This window comes from Artibeus jamaicensis, unplaced genomic scaffold (assembly GCF_021234435.1).
Source record: "Artibeus jamaicensis isolate MK-2021 breed Jamaican fruit bat unplaced genomic scaffold, CSHL_Jam_final contig_464, whole genome shotgun sequence".
In the NCBI taxonomy this organism is placed as follows: domain Eukaryota; kingdom Metazoa; phylum Chordata; class Mammalia; order Chiroptera; family Phyllostomidae; genus Artibeus; species Artibeus jamaicensis.
Genome location: NW_026521842.1, coordinates 18,366,347 through 18,379,797, shown reverse-complemented (window position 1 = coordinate 18,379,797; position 13,451 = coordinate 18,366,347). Strand labels below are relative to the sequence as shown.

The 13,451-nt window shown below is 48.0% G+C and overlaps 1 protein-coding gene across 8 annotated transcripts in view; it reads left to right on the top strand.

The window, feature by feature from the left end:
* SLC7A6 (solute carrier family 7 member 6) overlaps nucleotides 1-13,451 on the top strand; it is a 32,921-nt gene that overhangs the window by 6,850 nt on the left and 12,620 nt on the right. For 4 of the 8 annotated variants that reach the window (XM_037162587.2, XM_037162590.2, XM_037162591.2 and 1 more), the window contains exon 2: nucleotides 4,948-5,503. In XM_037162587.2, the coding sequence (XP_037018482.2) occupies nucleotides 4,984-5,503 (520 nt within the window). In that variant the 5' untranslated portion in view covers nucleotides 4,948-4,983. Of the gene's footprint in view, nucleotides 1-2,847; nucleotides 3,167-3,330; nucleotides 3,545-3,835; nucleotides 4,051-4,947; nucleotides 5,504-13,451 lie in introns of those variants that run through there. The other 4 variants (XM_053666560.1, XM_037162588.2, XM_037162585.2 and 1 more) reach the window with 4 other exon arrangements.

Below are 13,451 nucleotides of genomic sequence, written 5' to 3'. Positions count from 1 at the left end.
AATCTTTTGGTTCTCAAAGATCTCAAAGGCCACTGAGCCACAGCAGCCAGGGCTGGAGACTTTATTCTCTTTTATTTTTTCACTATTTTTCACTATTAACCATTTTGATTTTTAAAGTTTTCATTTCTCTGCTGAAATTCCACATCTGTTCCTGAATGCTCTCCAACTTTTTCATTAGAACATTTACTATGTTAATTGTTAACATAAAAATAAAAGGCCAATGTGAGAGGCAACAAACATATGAGATCCAAAACAATAGTGCTGACTCAGGTAGACAGGGTGAGGAGATGAGGGCAGGAGGTGTTTATGAGAAAGAGCAGGGGAATTATGACATGAGTAACAGGTGGAGAGTTTTATGGGTGTTAATAAGCTAAGGAAGGAATTTTTATAGGTGCAGGTAAGCTTACATAGTAGTGTTAATAGTAAAGAATGTCTTTAAAATATACTTTTTAAATGCAATAAAGATTTTTTAAAAAGTGAACAATGTCTTTAGCCCTGGCTGGTGTGGCTCAGTTGGTTGGGTATTGTCCTGGGGACCAAACGGTTGCTATTTTGATTCCCGGTCAGGGCACACACTTGAATTGCAGGTTCGGACCCTGGTCAGGGCACGTTCAGGAGGCAACTGGTTGGTGTTTCTCTCCCTCTCTCCTTCCCTTCCCCTCTCTCTAAAACAAACAAACAAACAAACAAACAAACAAATTTCAGGCGCAGTCCAAAGGTTACTTTACCCAGTTTTAACATTGCACAGGTTTGAGGGGTAGGGTGTGCAAGGCAGTCCCTCTGGGACAGGAGCTCCTGCCCTGTGTTAAAGTGACCTCTTTTATATTGTTTTCGACATAATCGTAATTATTTTAAACTCCCTGTTGATAATTTCAATATCTAGGTCATCTCTAAGTCTTATCCTGTTGATTACTTTGCCTCTTGATGATAGTGGGTTGGTTTTTTTGTTTTTTTGCTTGTGATTTGTTATTGTTCTACAGATGTAGTTTATGGAATAGTAGAGACTGAGGTGCATTAATTCCAGGAAGTAGGTATGCCACTTCTTTTAGTAGGTTGTTGGTATGGAAGTTTGAGGCAGTTATGTTTGGGTTTTGTTGTTGCTATGGTTACTTTTTATGTACCAGAGTCTTCCTACAGCTTAGGGTTGGTTTGCTGGAGGGAGGATTTTTCCTGTGTTTATGCTCCACCACCTTCAGCTTTAGGCCTTTCTGCACCTAAGCATCAAGGCACAGTCTAGCTCAGTAGTCTCCTTGCTGGGTACTTGCTAATCTGGTGGTGGAGGGCATCGGGTTCGCTGTTGTTTGAGTTCAGCCTCGGTCTCAGGCAGAGGCTGTGTCCCTGGGTCCGGGTGTGTGTGTGTTTTTCTGGGTGATCCTGCCCCTGCCCCACAGGGAGGACACGTGTAAGGGTAGGTAGGTTCAGTGTGGTCAGGATTTCCTGCCCCAGCTGCTTTGAGAGTGACGGAGTTTGCTGCCCTTTCCTCAGGGGTTTAAAGTTTTTATTCTTTAGGGAAAGGACCAGGTGGACCTTTGTGTTTCTTCCAAAGCAGTGACTGCTTTCTCTAGACGAGCACCAGCGGGGGCTTTCTCTGGGCCCCTGCCCAGTGTTTCTTAGCAATGTCCACTGAAGTCTGTGGAGGAAAACCTCTGAGTGTCTGTGGCTCTTGCTAACCCACACTTGGCCTTTAGTAATTCATTGCAAATTTTATCTGAACTCTCCTTTCCTTGCTGGACGTTGGGCCCATCGTTCTACCTCTGCTGCAGGTGAGCCAGCGCTTGCATCTCTCCTTAGACATGCTTATTTTCCCTTAAATTTCAGTCCCTTTGGTTGTCCTGTAACCTCAGTTATCTGATGGCTTCAAGGAAAGTTATGGTTTTGTAGATTATTTAACTTTTTCTTGTTATAGGAGTGGGAGTGCTGCTTTTCCCAGTTTTCTACATCCTAAATGGAAGTGGGAAGTTGAGGAGATTCCATTTATATCAGATTTTATTTTCCTGTGAAACGAGCTTAACTCTGTTTTTTCCTCTCTGCGGCAGTTGTGATTAAATATATATTTGGTCTCCGTCCACTATTTCTGGCACGCAGCTCCTGTACTTTCCTATGTAAGAAGAGCCATACGGGCAGGCTTTTGTTGCAATATTTAGTTTTGTTCCTGAAATAGCTCCAGAGCATAAAACAAAAATGTGAAATGAAATGGATGTCTATTATAGCCCCTTTCAACATGCCGGAGTTTCTATTAATCCGGTGGGTTTGGGAAAGCATCTAAATCCTTTTAGGATGGAGGCTGGGTGCCAAGAAACCAACCTCGTGATTAGAGGTGGAACTTTCAGACCAGTCCCAACCTCTGGAGAGGGGGGAGGAGTTGGAGGTCGAACCAATCATCTGTGGTCAATGATTTGATCATTCATACCTTTGTATTCAGGCCTCCACTAAAAAAATCCAGAAGATGGGGTTTGGAGAGCTTCCGGGTTGGCGAACACGTGGAGGTGCTGGGAGAGATGTGTCCAGAGAGAGCAGGGAAACTGGATGCCGCCTGCACATACCTCGCTCTGTACCATACCTTCCTTGAGTATAGTGAACTGGTAATCCAGTAAATTTTCCTTAATCCAGTGAGCTGCTTTAGCAAATTGATTAAACTCAAGGAGGGGGTGGTTGGAACCTCCTATTTGTAGCCAGTCAGTCAGAGGCACTGGTAACAACCTGGACCTGCGATTGGCATCTGAAGTGGTGGTAGGGGGCAGTTTTGTGGGACTGAGCCCTTAACCTGTGGGAACGGATAGTATCTCTGGGTAGACAGCGTCAGAATTTAGTTAAATCGTAGGACACCCGGCCGGTGTTGCAGAATTGCTTGCTGTGTGGAAAACCCACACATCTGGTGTCAGAAGTTCAAAGGGAATACCCAGTTGCTTTCCCCTTCCTGCCCCGTCCCCCCCCCAGCTAGGGTCCGATGGAATAGGAGGGGCTGAAGTGGTCACTGCGCCAGTGTTTCTGTTTGCCCGCGTTGCGGTGGGTGAAAAAGAACAGCCCCAGGTCTCTCTGCACCTGAGCTACTTCCTTGTTTTGTTTTCTCGGGTGCCTGGGCTCACCAGACAGGCATGAAAACAAATACGCTGTGGTGTGCCGGCTCAGGGAGACCTGCAGGCCCGATGCCAGGAGTGAAAGAAAGGTGCCACCAGGCAGGGGCAGGCTGGCTCAGCCCCTCTGGGAGTGGGGGAAGGCCTCTAGGGCCCAGAGGAGTTTTTCCACCCGGGTGGGTTTGGGTCTGGACTCAGCAGGGACACTGAGACGGTAAGGCAGGAGTTCCGGGGGAGGCTGTGGAGAGCGGAGTTTTCCCTCCGGGGCCCTGGTTCCCTCGTGCCAGGTCAGTGAGGCCAGGTTCCAAAATATCCATCTTTGTTGAGCAGGTCAGAGGCTTCTGGGAAGATGATGTACTGATGGACCCCCATGCTTCTCCGTGGGCGTTATCTCTGTGCCCTTACAGGACTGACTCCTGGGTGGGAATCGAATGGCCTCCAGACTCCTTCCTTCAGAAGATGAGTTAGAAGTAGGGAATCTGAATTCCTGACTCCTTCCACACAGAAATGGAGTGGGGGGGGGAAGGGCTGTGCTTTGGGGAGGGTCGGGAAGGCGCTTGTCTTCCTCTGACAGACTCTGGGTCCTTTGCAGGTCCTTTGGTGTGGAGTCCAGCTCCCTCGGGGTTTCTGGGCTGGCCCAACTCTACAGTGTGTGTGAGTGCACGTGTGTGTGTGCGCGTGCTCCCACCTCCCTCCAGGATGCCGTCCAAAACCAGATCTGTGGATAAGAGGAACCTTGTGGCTTCGATTAGGTGTCAGGACTCCTGGGTCCTATTCTGGGAGAATCGCTTTGCACCCCTAGATGGTAGTGAGGGGCATACTAAGGAGGAGAGCGAACAAACCAATAGCAGAGGAGCTCCAGGGTACAGTGCCCTCTGGGTGTTCTTTCTCCATCTGTTTTTACCTCGTTACCCCTCTCTGGGCACTTGGGGAAAAGCAAGGTGCTGAATGGACATGTTGCAATGTAGGAAGTAAGGTGGGTATTTTTGAAATAGCAGTATATGAGTGTGTATTTTCTTTCTTTCTTGAAAAAGAGTTTGTTTGTTTTCAGAGCTATGGGGAGGGAGGGAGAAAGAGAGGGAGAGAAACATCGATGTGTGAGAGAAACATCAATCCCTTGCCTCTTGCATGCACCCCAACTGGGGACCCAGCACACAACCCAGGCACGTGCCCTGACCAGGAACCGAACTGATGACTATGCTCAACCAACTGAGCCACGTCAGTCAGGGCAGGGTGTGTGTTTTCATGAAGGTTTTCTCCTTGGTCCCTCTCTGCAGTAGTGTTATGCCCTTGCCCGAGCATCTTCCTAGCCCTTCCCACCTGCTGCTCATGCTGTTTGCCAGCCTGACAGTAGTTCCAGTCCTCTCCACATGTGGCTGGACACCGCGGAAGTCCCTGTTTACATTTGGGTGGAGGGGAGTGGGTAGGGTTACCTGGGTATAGACAATGAGAAGACGTTCGGGCTGGCTAAGACTGTGAACCAGGTGCTGGGACTGTGGTCTTTTCTGTGGGGCAGGTTTGCAGGTTTTAAGCTGACAAGAACACAGCCAAAACTATATTTCGAGGAGAATCCGCACTACGGATAAACCCAATGCCAGCCTCAAGCAACAAGCCAGGTACCTCTTGTTGGAAGTTGCCTTCATGTCGTGCCTGAGCTCTTACGAGGTCTTCATTGGGAGCCATGGAGGTCTGCCTCCCTCCATTTCCCTGAGTCCCGTGGTGGAAACCAAGACAGGCTCGCTGTAGTTAGGTCTGTGTATGAGGCGTGCTGTCCTACGTAAGAGGTGGGCCCGGAAATCTGCCTGCCTTGCAGGTCTAAACTAGAGCTTCACCAGCTCCTGCCTCAGACTGACATACCTATATTCTTTGCCAGGCCGTAGTAAACACAGGTGTGAAGGAAACATTCGCCATGGAAGCCAAGGAGCTGGAGAGCCAGGCGACTGCCTATCATTTCATTCCTGAGGCCGGCCAGCCCAGGAAGGAGGACGACAGCATGCCACCTCAAGGGACCACAGAAACCATGCAGCTGAAGAAGGAGATCTCTCTGCTGAATGGCGTCAGCCTGGTGGTGGGCAACATGATCGGCTCAGGGATCTTTGTCTCACCCAAGGGTGTTCTGGCGTACACGACTTCCTATGGGTTGTCTCTGGTCATATGGGCCATTGGTGGGCTTTTCTCCGTTGTGGGTGCCCTTTGCTATGCAGAACTGGGGACCACCATCACCAAGTCTGGGGCCAGCTATGCTTATATTCTAGAGGCCTTTGGGGGTTTCATTGCCTTCATTCGCCTGTGGGCCTCCCTGCTCATCGTCGAACCCACCAGTCAGGCCATCATTGCCATCACCTTCGCCAACTACATCATCCAGCCCTCCTTTCCGACCTGCGACCCGCCGTACCTGGCCTGCCGGCTCCTCGCTGCTGCTTGCATATGTGAGTCTGGGGGCTACATGGGGGCGTATTAGTGAGGGCGCGGGCTACTTTAGTAATGCCAGTAACACCTTACATTGAACAGTGTATTTTGCTTTTTGGGAGGAAAGAGGTGGGTCTTTAAGAAGTGATTTCACCAAAGTCACTTGGTCCTGAGATAAGGGTAAAGGATGGGGGCAGGAGAAGTTCGAGTCTGTCTGTGGCTTTGATGCCTCACATTCCTTTTAGCCTTGGCTCTCCCTGAGGTCTGTTCCCCAGTCTGTGTGACAGGTTGCTGCACGCCTTACATTTGTCTTGTCAGGCGTTTTGATTGGAGTCCATATCACCAGTTATAGCTTAACCCAGAAAAAATCATAAGTGCTGAAGCCTTTATTCTGCTGCTCAAAAAAAAGAGTTATTTTGCTTCTCAACTTTTTATCTTAAACGAGTTTAAAGGCACCAGTGAGGAAATGGGCTTCTCTAGATCGTGGGGGGTCCCAAGGCATTGTCCCTCAGGCCCGCAGGATCACGCGGTCACTTCTTCCTGCCACGGACACTCTCCACAGCCAGTTCCAAGCAGCAGGCACCACCCAAATGGCTTTTCCCACTGGTGTTTCGGGTTTCTTTACACTGACTTTGTAAACAAGCTCTGCCCGGGGCCAGTGAGAGGCAGGTGGGTGGCTTCTGCCGCATATTTGGGTTTGGGTGGATCCCTGTTTATTTTCATCTTTCTCTTATGAGGTGGTGAGGAGGGACTCTGTATGAAGTCCCTGAAAGGGAGAGAGGATCACTGGGAATTTACCTGGTGCTGTGGAGCTAATATTTTATTTAGCTAAGAAGTGGCCCAGAATTCCCTGCATTCCTTAGCACTGTGTTGCCAGAGGCCCTTAATTATGCTCCGTTCTTCCCATATCTCTGCTCGCAAAAGCTTTGGCAGAATATGTAGTTTATCTACAGTGTTAAAAATAGACTGAGAACACTGGGGAGTTAGCAGTAAAGGATTGTACAGTCCACCGTGCCTCCTAACTTTAAGAAATTTGTTAAAGCAAAATGTTGAAGGAAGTTCCTCCCCAGATACCCCTGGGAAGAGGGAAGGAGGGTACTTGGTGTATATCTGATAGGGTTTGGTCAGGGGGACTCTGGTCTGACCGAGCTCTCTGAAAAAGGGAATGGTTTTCTGATTGTAAAACATATTCATCAAGGAGAAAAATAACTTCACCTCAAACCATCCTTAATGTACCACTAAGAGATGAGGACTTTATTTTTTAAACTAACCCCTATTTTTTTTTCTTTAAGGTTTGAAGATTTTATTTATTTATTTAGAGAGAGGAGAAGGGAGGGAGAAAGAGAGGGAGATGTGTGAGAGGTACATTGATCTGTTGCCTCTTCACGCCCCAAACCTGGGGCCTGACCAGCAAGCCAGGCACATGCCCTGATGGGGAATCAAATGGGTGACCTTTTGGTTTGCAGGCTGGCGCTCTGTCCGCTGAGCCACACCAGCCAGGGTGAGATATCAGCCAGATTGAACTTCTAATAGTTCGGTTTGTCTTCATTCCTTCCTTTTTGTGTCATACTTTCCATATAACTTTATATTCTGTTTTTTATCATGGTTTTTCCCCCTTTTTGTGGACTGTTCTTCAAAGAAAATATTTTTCGAAGTAGTGTGTATGTCCTTTTTTTTTTTTTTTAATCCCTGACTGGGAACTGAACCCTGAACCCTTCGATGCACTGGCTGATACTCCCACCAACTGAGCCACACAGGGCTTGTTTCTAAAAATTGTTTTATTTAAAAGGTAATTCACTCCTGGCTGGTGCGGCTGAGCGGGTTGGGTGTTGTTCCCAAGGGTCAAGGGATTGCCAGTGCGGTTCTGGTGGTGGCACGTGCCTGGGTTTTGGGTCAGGTCCCTTGTTGGGGACATGTCAGAGGCAACCTAGTACGTTTCTCTGCCTCTTTTTCTCCCCTTCCTTTCTAAAATATAAATAAATAAATAAACAAATAATCCTTTAAAAGGTAACAGACTTTACAGTCAGCTTGAAAAATGCAAACATTAGAAAAAAAGATCAAAATCACCCACAATTTTACCTCCCAGAGAACAGTTCTATTTGTGTGAAAAACCTCCCAGTATTTTTTTTCTGAGCATATTTATCATTTTTAAAGAGTACCCTTGAGATCAAGTCTTTGTGGTTTGTACACTACTTTTTACAAAAATTTAATATCTAATCCCTTTCATCCAGTATTTTTAGGGGGTAGGGGATTGGTGGACTGGGCAAAGAAGTTTAAGAGATTGACCAGCACAGATCAGTAGTTACAAAACAGACTTGGGATGTAACGTGCAGGGTGGGGAGTAGAGTCGATGATGTTCTAGTGACTGTGTGTGGGGCCAGCTGGGTACTAGAACTGTCTGGGAGGACACTTTGTAAAGTATATGATTGTCTAACCAATGTGCTGAACACCTGAAACTAATACAAAATATCAAATGTAAACTGTAATTGAAAAAAGTTAAAAACATTTTTTATCTTCACCCGAGGACATTTTTTTTCATTGCTTTTAGAGAGGAAGGGAGAGAGGAGCACTGATTGGTTGCTTCCTGTACACACCAGGGGATACTGTGTGTCTGTTCCCAGGGTCGTTGTGCCCACACCTGGTCTGTAGCTTGAACCTACAATCTAGGTATGTGCCCTGACCAGGAATCGAACCTGCAGCCCTTTGGTTATAAGACAGCGCTCCTTACCAACTGAGCCACACTGGCCAGGATTAATTGAAAAAGTTAAAAAAAAATTCAAAATCAAAACAGATGAACAAAAATATTCCTAGAAAACATGGTTTGGGGACATAGAAGTCGTTTCCTGGAAATGCGGTGTAGTGGTTAAGATCACAGGCTCCCAGGCCCTGGCCAGGTAGCTCAGCTGGTTAGAGTATCATCCTGATGGGCCAGGGTTGCCTGTTTGATCTCTGGTCTGGGCACATATAAGAAGCAGCCAATGACTGTATAAATAAGTGGAACAACAGATGGATATCTCTCTTTCTCAAATCAATAAATTAAAATAAAAATCACAGGTCCCCCTACGAATGCGTTTGTTTCCAGCTTTACTATTGAGTAACTACTGACTTTGGAGGAGTTTGCCGACTCTTGCCTCCGTTTCGTCACTTGTGAAACAGGAACACGACAGTACTTACCTGGCACGGCGGTTGTGAGGGGTCAGCGAGTCGCACGTGCACTGCTCTGGCGCACAGTAGGTGCTCGCTGGTGTTCTAGGCAGTGCTGCTGCCGGGGTCCCGTGCGTGAGTCAGTTGTGCAGTTCCTGCATGTTTTCTTTTATTTAATCTTTATTGTATTTTTTCCCGTTACCACTTAGTCCCCTTATACCTCTCTCCCCACTGCGTATTTTCTTAGGATAGAGTTATACAGGATAGCGAAAAAGTGGGTTTACAGTCATGAGTACAAGAAACAGAGTATCTTTTGTATTATTATTTATTAATTATTGTAATATTTTCCATACTAACAACTGTAAACCTACTTCTACCCTACCCTGTACAAGGGACATTCCTGAGTCTAAAGGAGGAAATTGTTTGATGTTCTTTGTGTGTTTTCCAGAGATTTTATGAGTTTGTACTCCTTTCTGAGCTCCGGAGAGCACTTGCGCATTGCTCCTGCGATGGCCTGAGGGTGAATTCCAGAAATAACCAAGTCCAAGGGCACCTCTGTCTCTAATTTTTCTTTTCTTTTTTCTTTTTCTTTTTTTTAAATTGTTTACACATTAAGTTGTTGTGTTTTTTTAAAGATTTTATTTATTTATATTTAGAGGGGAAGGGAAGGAGAGAGGGAGAGAAATATCAATGTATGGTTGCCTCTCGTGTATCTCCTGCTGGGAACTGGCCTGCAACCCAGGCATATGCCCTGACTGGGAATCGAACCTCGATTCTTTGGTTCACAGGCTCACACTCAATCCACTGAGCTACACCAGCCAGGGCTCTAATTTTTCACACACAGAATATTTTTATTTGTTAAATCTTCTTCTCTTTATGATTTTTCACAGTTGTTTTTGTGCTTCGAAAGCCCATCCCCACATCACAGTGTTTTGTGAGGAAGAGAGACCTCACCTCTTAGAAATGCAAAGTCATGGCATCTCACAGCTCCTCTCCCTCAAATGTAGTTAGACCCAGCTTTCTCCTAATCTGAATTCCTGCAAGCCTCCTGTCCCAGAAGCCCAGTGCTTTTCCATAGTGCAGGCCCGAAGACAGGAACTTGTTAGAGATTGGGCCAAGTCATTTTTATCCTGGCTGACGGGACTCCAGGGTTCAGCTTAGGTTTCTTCTGGGAACTTAAGGCATAGAGTCGGATTCATGGGTCATCCAGCAAAGCCGTGATGTGATGGAGGGAGTCTCCTTGGGCAGGGCTGGCAATAAGAGCAGCTTGGATTCAAGAGACACAAGTTGGAAGAAACCAGTGAGGTCATAATTAGGGAAAAACCAAAGATCTGCACCGAATCCAGGGTGAGACTTGGGTGGGATAGGAGGATTAAATTAGTCCTGAACCGGAGGCATGAGAGGGGTCCAAGCTCTTGGTTGGGAGACTGCCCGGAGAAGTTATAACCATGACAGGCTATACAGTTAACGTTCTATTCTAGAAGAAAGGGCCCAGGTGGGTCCCTACATAACTGGCTGCAGAGCAGAACCGCCAGATGGAGGCCCATGGTCCAGACCTGGCCCACAGATAGATCTGTTGGGCCTGCACAGTATCTAAACATTTTTAAATTACTTGCCAACATCTGAAAATCAGGATTTGTCCTTTCTCTTGAAAAATCAAAATTTCAAAAAACTTTGGACTCAAATCCCTGCCCGACACAGTCAGCTGCATTTGAATAGTGGTTGCTCCCTTTAAGTGGGACGTTACTAGTTTCCAGTCCATTCCAGTCCTCTACTTCCTCCTGTTTTATACCCAGATATTCTTGCCATTGCTCATTTTTATTGCCTTCTTGGCCCCTGAAGGAATTGCTGTTTTAGATGCTGGTTTTCTAGCTGTACCCTCCCTCCCCTCAATTCTAGGTTATACTTGGCAGGGAGATCCAAGCAGCTATTTTAGGACTTCAGGCTGCCTTAGCTACTCATTGTCTAGAGTGGAGGTTCTTAACCAGAGCTGAGCCATTTGGTAATGTCTGGAGTCACTTTTGGTTGTCACACTGCTGGGAAAGGGTGCCACTGGCAGCTAACAGGTAGAGAGAGGCCAGGAGCGCTGCTGGATACCCTGTAACACACAGGACAGCCCCTTACCACTAAGACTTACCTGGACCAAATGTCAGGGGTGCTGGGCTTGAGAAACTGTCCTAAACGTGCATTCTGCTCATACATGTTCTGGGATCTTGGACTGTGTGGTAGGTGGGGCCTCAGGCTGCTGACTGAACTCAGTATGCTCAGGGACTCTGTCACTTACAGGACTGTAGGGGAGAATGGCAGTTCTTGAAGTCCCTAGGTCCCCTCCCTGGCCAGGTGCCCAGCCCTGTAAGAGTACTTGATTTGACTACAGAAGCATTTGTTTTTGGCTTAGGTCTTGTCAGTACATTTATCTTTGTGGGGTCCTCCTTTTTACACGGCCTCACATATTATTATTGGTAAGTATTTGCAGTGAAGGTTTCAACATGGAAGTCAATTCAGCACTGACATAGTGGCATCAAAGCAGAGGGCTGAGTCTCTCACAGCTGAGACTCCATTGCCCCTGAGGGTTTGGCAAGGCTGACAGTGAGGAAGAGGAGGAGGAGGAAGGGGAAGAATATGGTGGACTGGGGTTGGTGAGGGGGAGGAGGAGGAAGGGGAAGAATATTGTCAAGGGTGGGACTGGAGTGAAGAATCACTGTGCTGCCTGGATAGCTGTCGTCTCTCGCTGTCTCGAACTCAGGCCCGGGCAGGTTCTGAGCAGGCAGTGCGCCCTGTCTTGGTCGGTCACTGCTGTGGATAGACAGTTCCCATGTTCCGACAGTGCCAGGCCTAGAGAGGACTAGGTCTTGGCCATAGTTGTTGAAAGACCTTGTGCTCTAACCCTACATATCAGTTGAAACTTTTGATACTAAAAGTGGAAATTTGTGTAGCTAAAGACAAGGAGGCTTTTAAAAAGACATGTACATTACATATTCGTACATATCCCAAGAGGTAGCTCCTGATTACAGGGCCCCCCTGTGGAGGGCCGTGCCTCTCCTGACGGCTGCAGAACATGTCTCTCCAATAGACCTGTAGTTGGTCCTCACCCTCCACCCCCTTTTCCCTTTTCCCATTTCCCACCTTCTCCTTGTGAAGGATTACCCTCCCCTGTCCTCGAACGCCACTTAGGAATGCCCAGCCTGTCTGTGGGGGGAATCGGGAGGGTTCCTTTCTCCCCCTGTTGCTGTAGGAAAAGGAGCTGTGACTTTCCACATAACTGGGACTAGGTGTCAGGTTGCCAGGCCAGCAGCTCCTCATCAGAGAGTAGGGGAGGCGCAGGTCTGTCTGCGGGGCGGCTGCATTATTCAGGATTAGGTTGTGTTTCAAACAACTGCCGACCAAAGGGAGCATAGCTCACACGGACTGAAATGCGTTCCTCTCACGTTAGAAGTCGACAGTGTGGGGCTTGTAGGATGACTTCATAATTCTTCCGGGAGTCAGGTTTCTTTCCTCCGCCTCACGCTCTGCCGCCCGCAGCACGTGACTTCTAGCCAGTGGTGCAGGATGGCTACTCACGCTGTAGCTGTTGTCTGCGGTGTAGCTGACAGGAAGGGCAAAGAAAGGCATGCCCCAGCCACACTTCCTGAAGTCTTATTCATATAAAACTTTGCTTACATCCTGGGGCAGGGACCTAGTTACCTGGTTCTACTTCCTTGCAAAGCAGTGTCACCTTTATTATGACTCCAGCTAAAATTTCCATTACTGAGGAAAAGTAGAAAAACAAATATTGGAAGATAGCTAGCTCAGTAATTTCCATTACTGAGGAAAAGTAGAAAAACAGATATTGGGGACTTGTTTCTGCCTTGGGGTTGGGACTAGGAAGCCTCCTTTCCCAGCAACAAGCCCCCAGAGAGCCTTGAGGACCCCTTGTGTGGGCCCTGCACTCACGGAGGGAGGCTTTCCAGCGAGGAGGTGAGACTAGGAGGGCAGAGAAGGCTTGGGTGTTTAACGGCGGTGGCTGAGTTGTCGTCCCCGTTGGCCTGTGTTCGAGGGCTGGTGTTCTGCGGTACCAGGTGGGGATGGGTGTCCTGGGAGGCTCGGAGGGGTGAGGACCAGATGGTGAAATTTTCTTTCTTAATTCAGAACACGTGACCGCTGCTTGGTGGACTGTCTTCAGAGCTGTTCTCTGTTCTCTGGCAGGGCTGCGAGTTGGGTGAGGCAAGCAAGGCACCTGGGGCCAGTGTATAAGGGCGGTTTGCCAAGTGGCCTTCTGACAGCGTGTGCCTTTGGAACTTTTGTGCCCTAGGTGCCTTACTTGCTCGCCCTGCTCCTGGCCCTGCTCTCTGGCTGGCTGCATGCTCTTATATGTCGTTATTTTTATTGAGAAAGAAGCATATGTTCATGGTAAATAAGTCAAAGTATGAAAGGGCGCAGAGTGGAAAGGTCTCCCCCCCCCTCCCGCACCTGACGCCCCCCCCCCCAAGAGCAGCCACAGCACCAAGGCTCTTTCGTATCAGCTAGTCTTTCTTCACAAGAGGCGCCGCTTTCCCTCATCCCTGCAGCAGTAGTGGTTGAATTCCCACTGTGTGCAGAGAGGACTCAGCCTGGGGGAAGCTGGTAGCAGGGCTGTGGGAAGGCGAAGGAGCAGAAGTGAGAGGGAGTGTCTGTTTGGGGGGCTGAGGAGTCTGTCCACCTTTCTCCCCTGCTCGCTGCCGCACTTTGGTACCGTGAGCGAAGCCGGATGTTGTGAGACTGTCTCTTTGAGTGCATACCACCTTTCTCTCTCTTTTGTCCCCTTCTCTCTCTGTCTCCTTGTCTTTGCCTCTTGTCTCTCTCCGC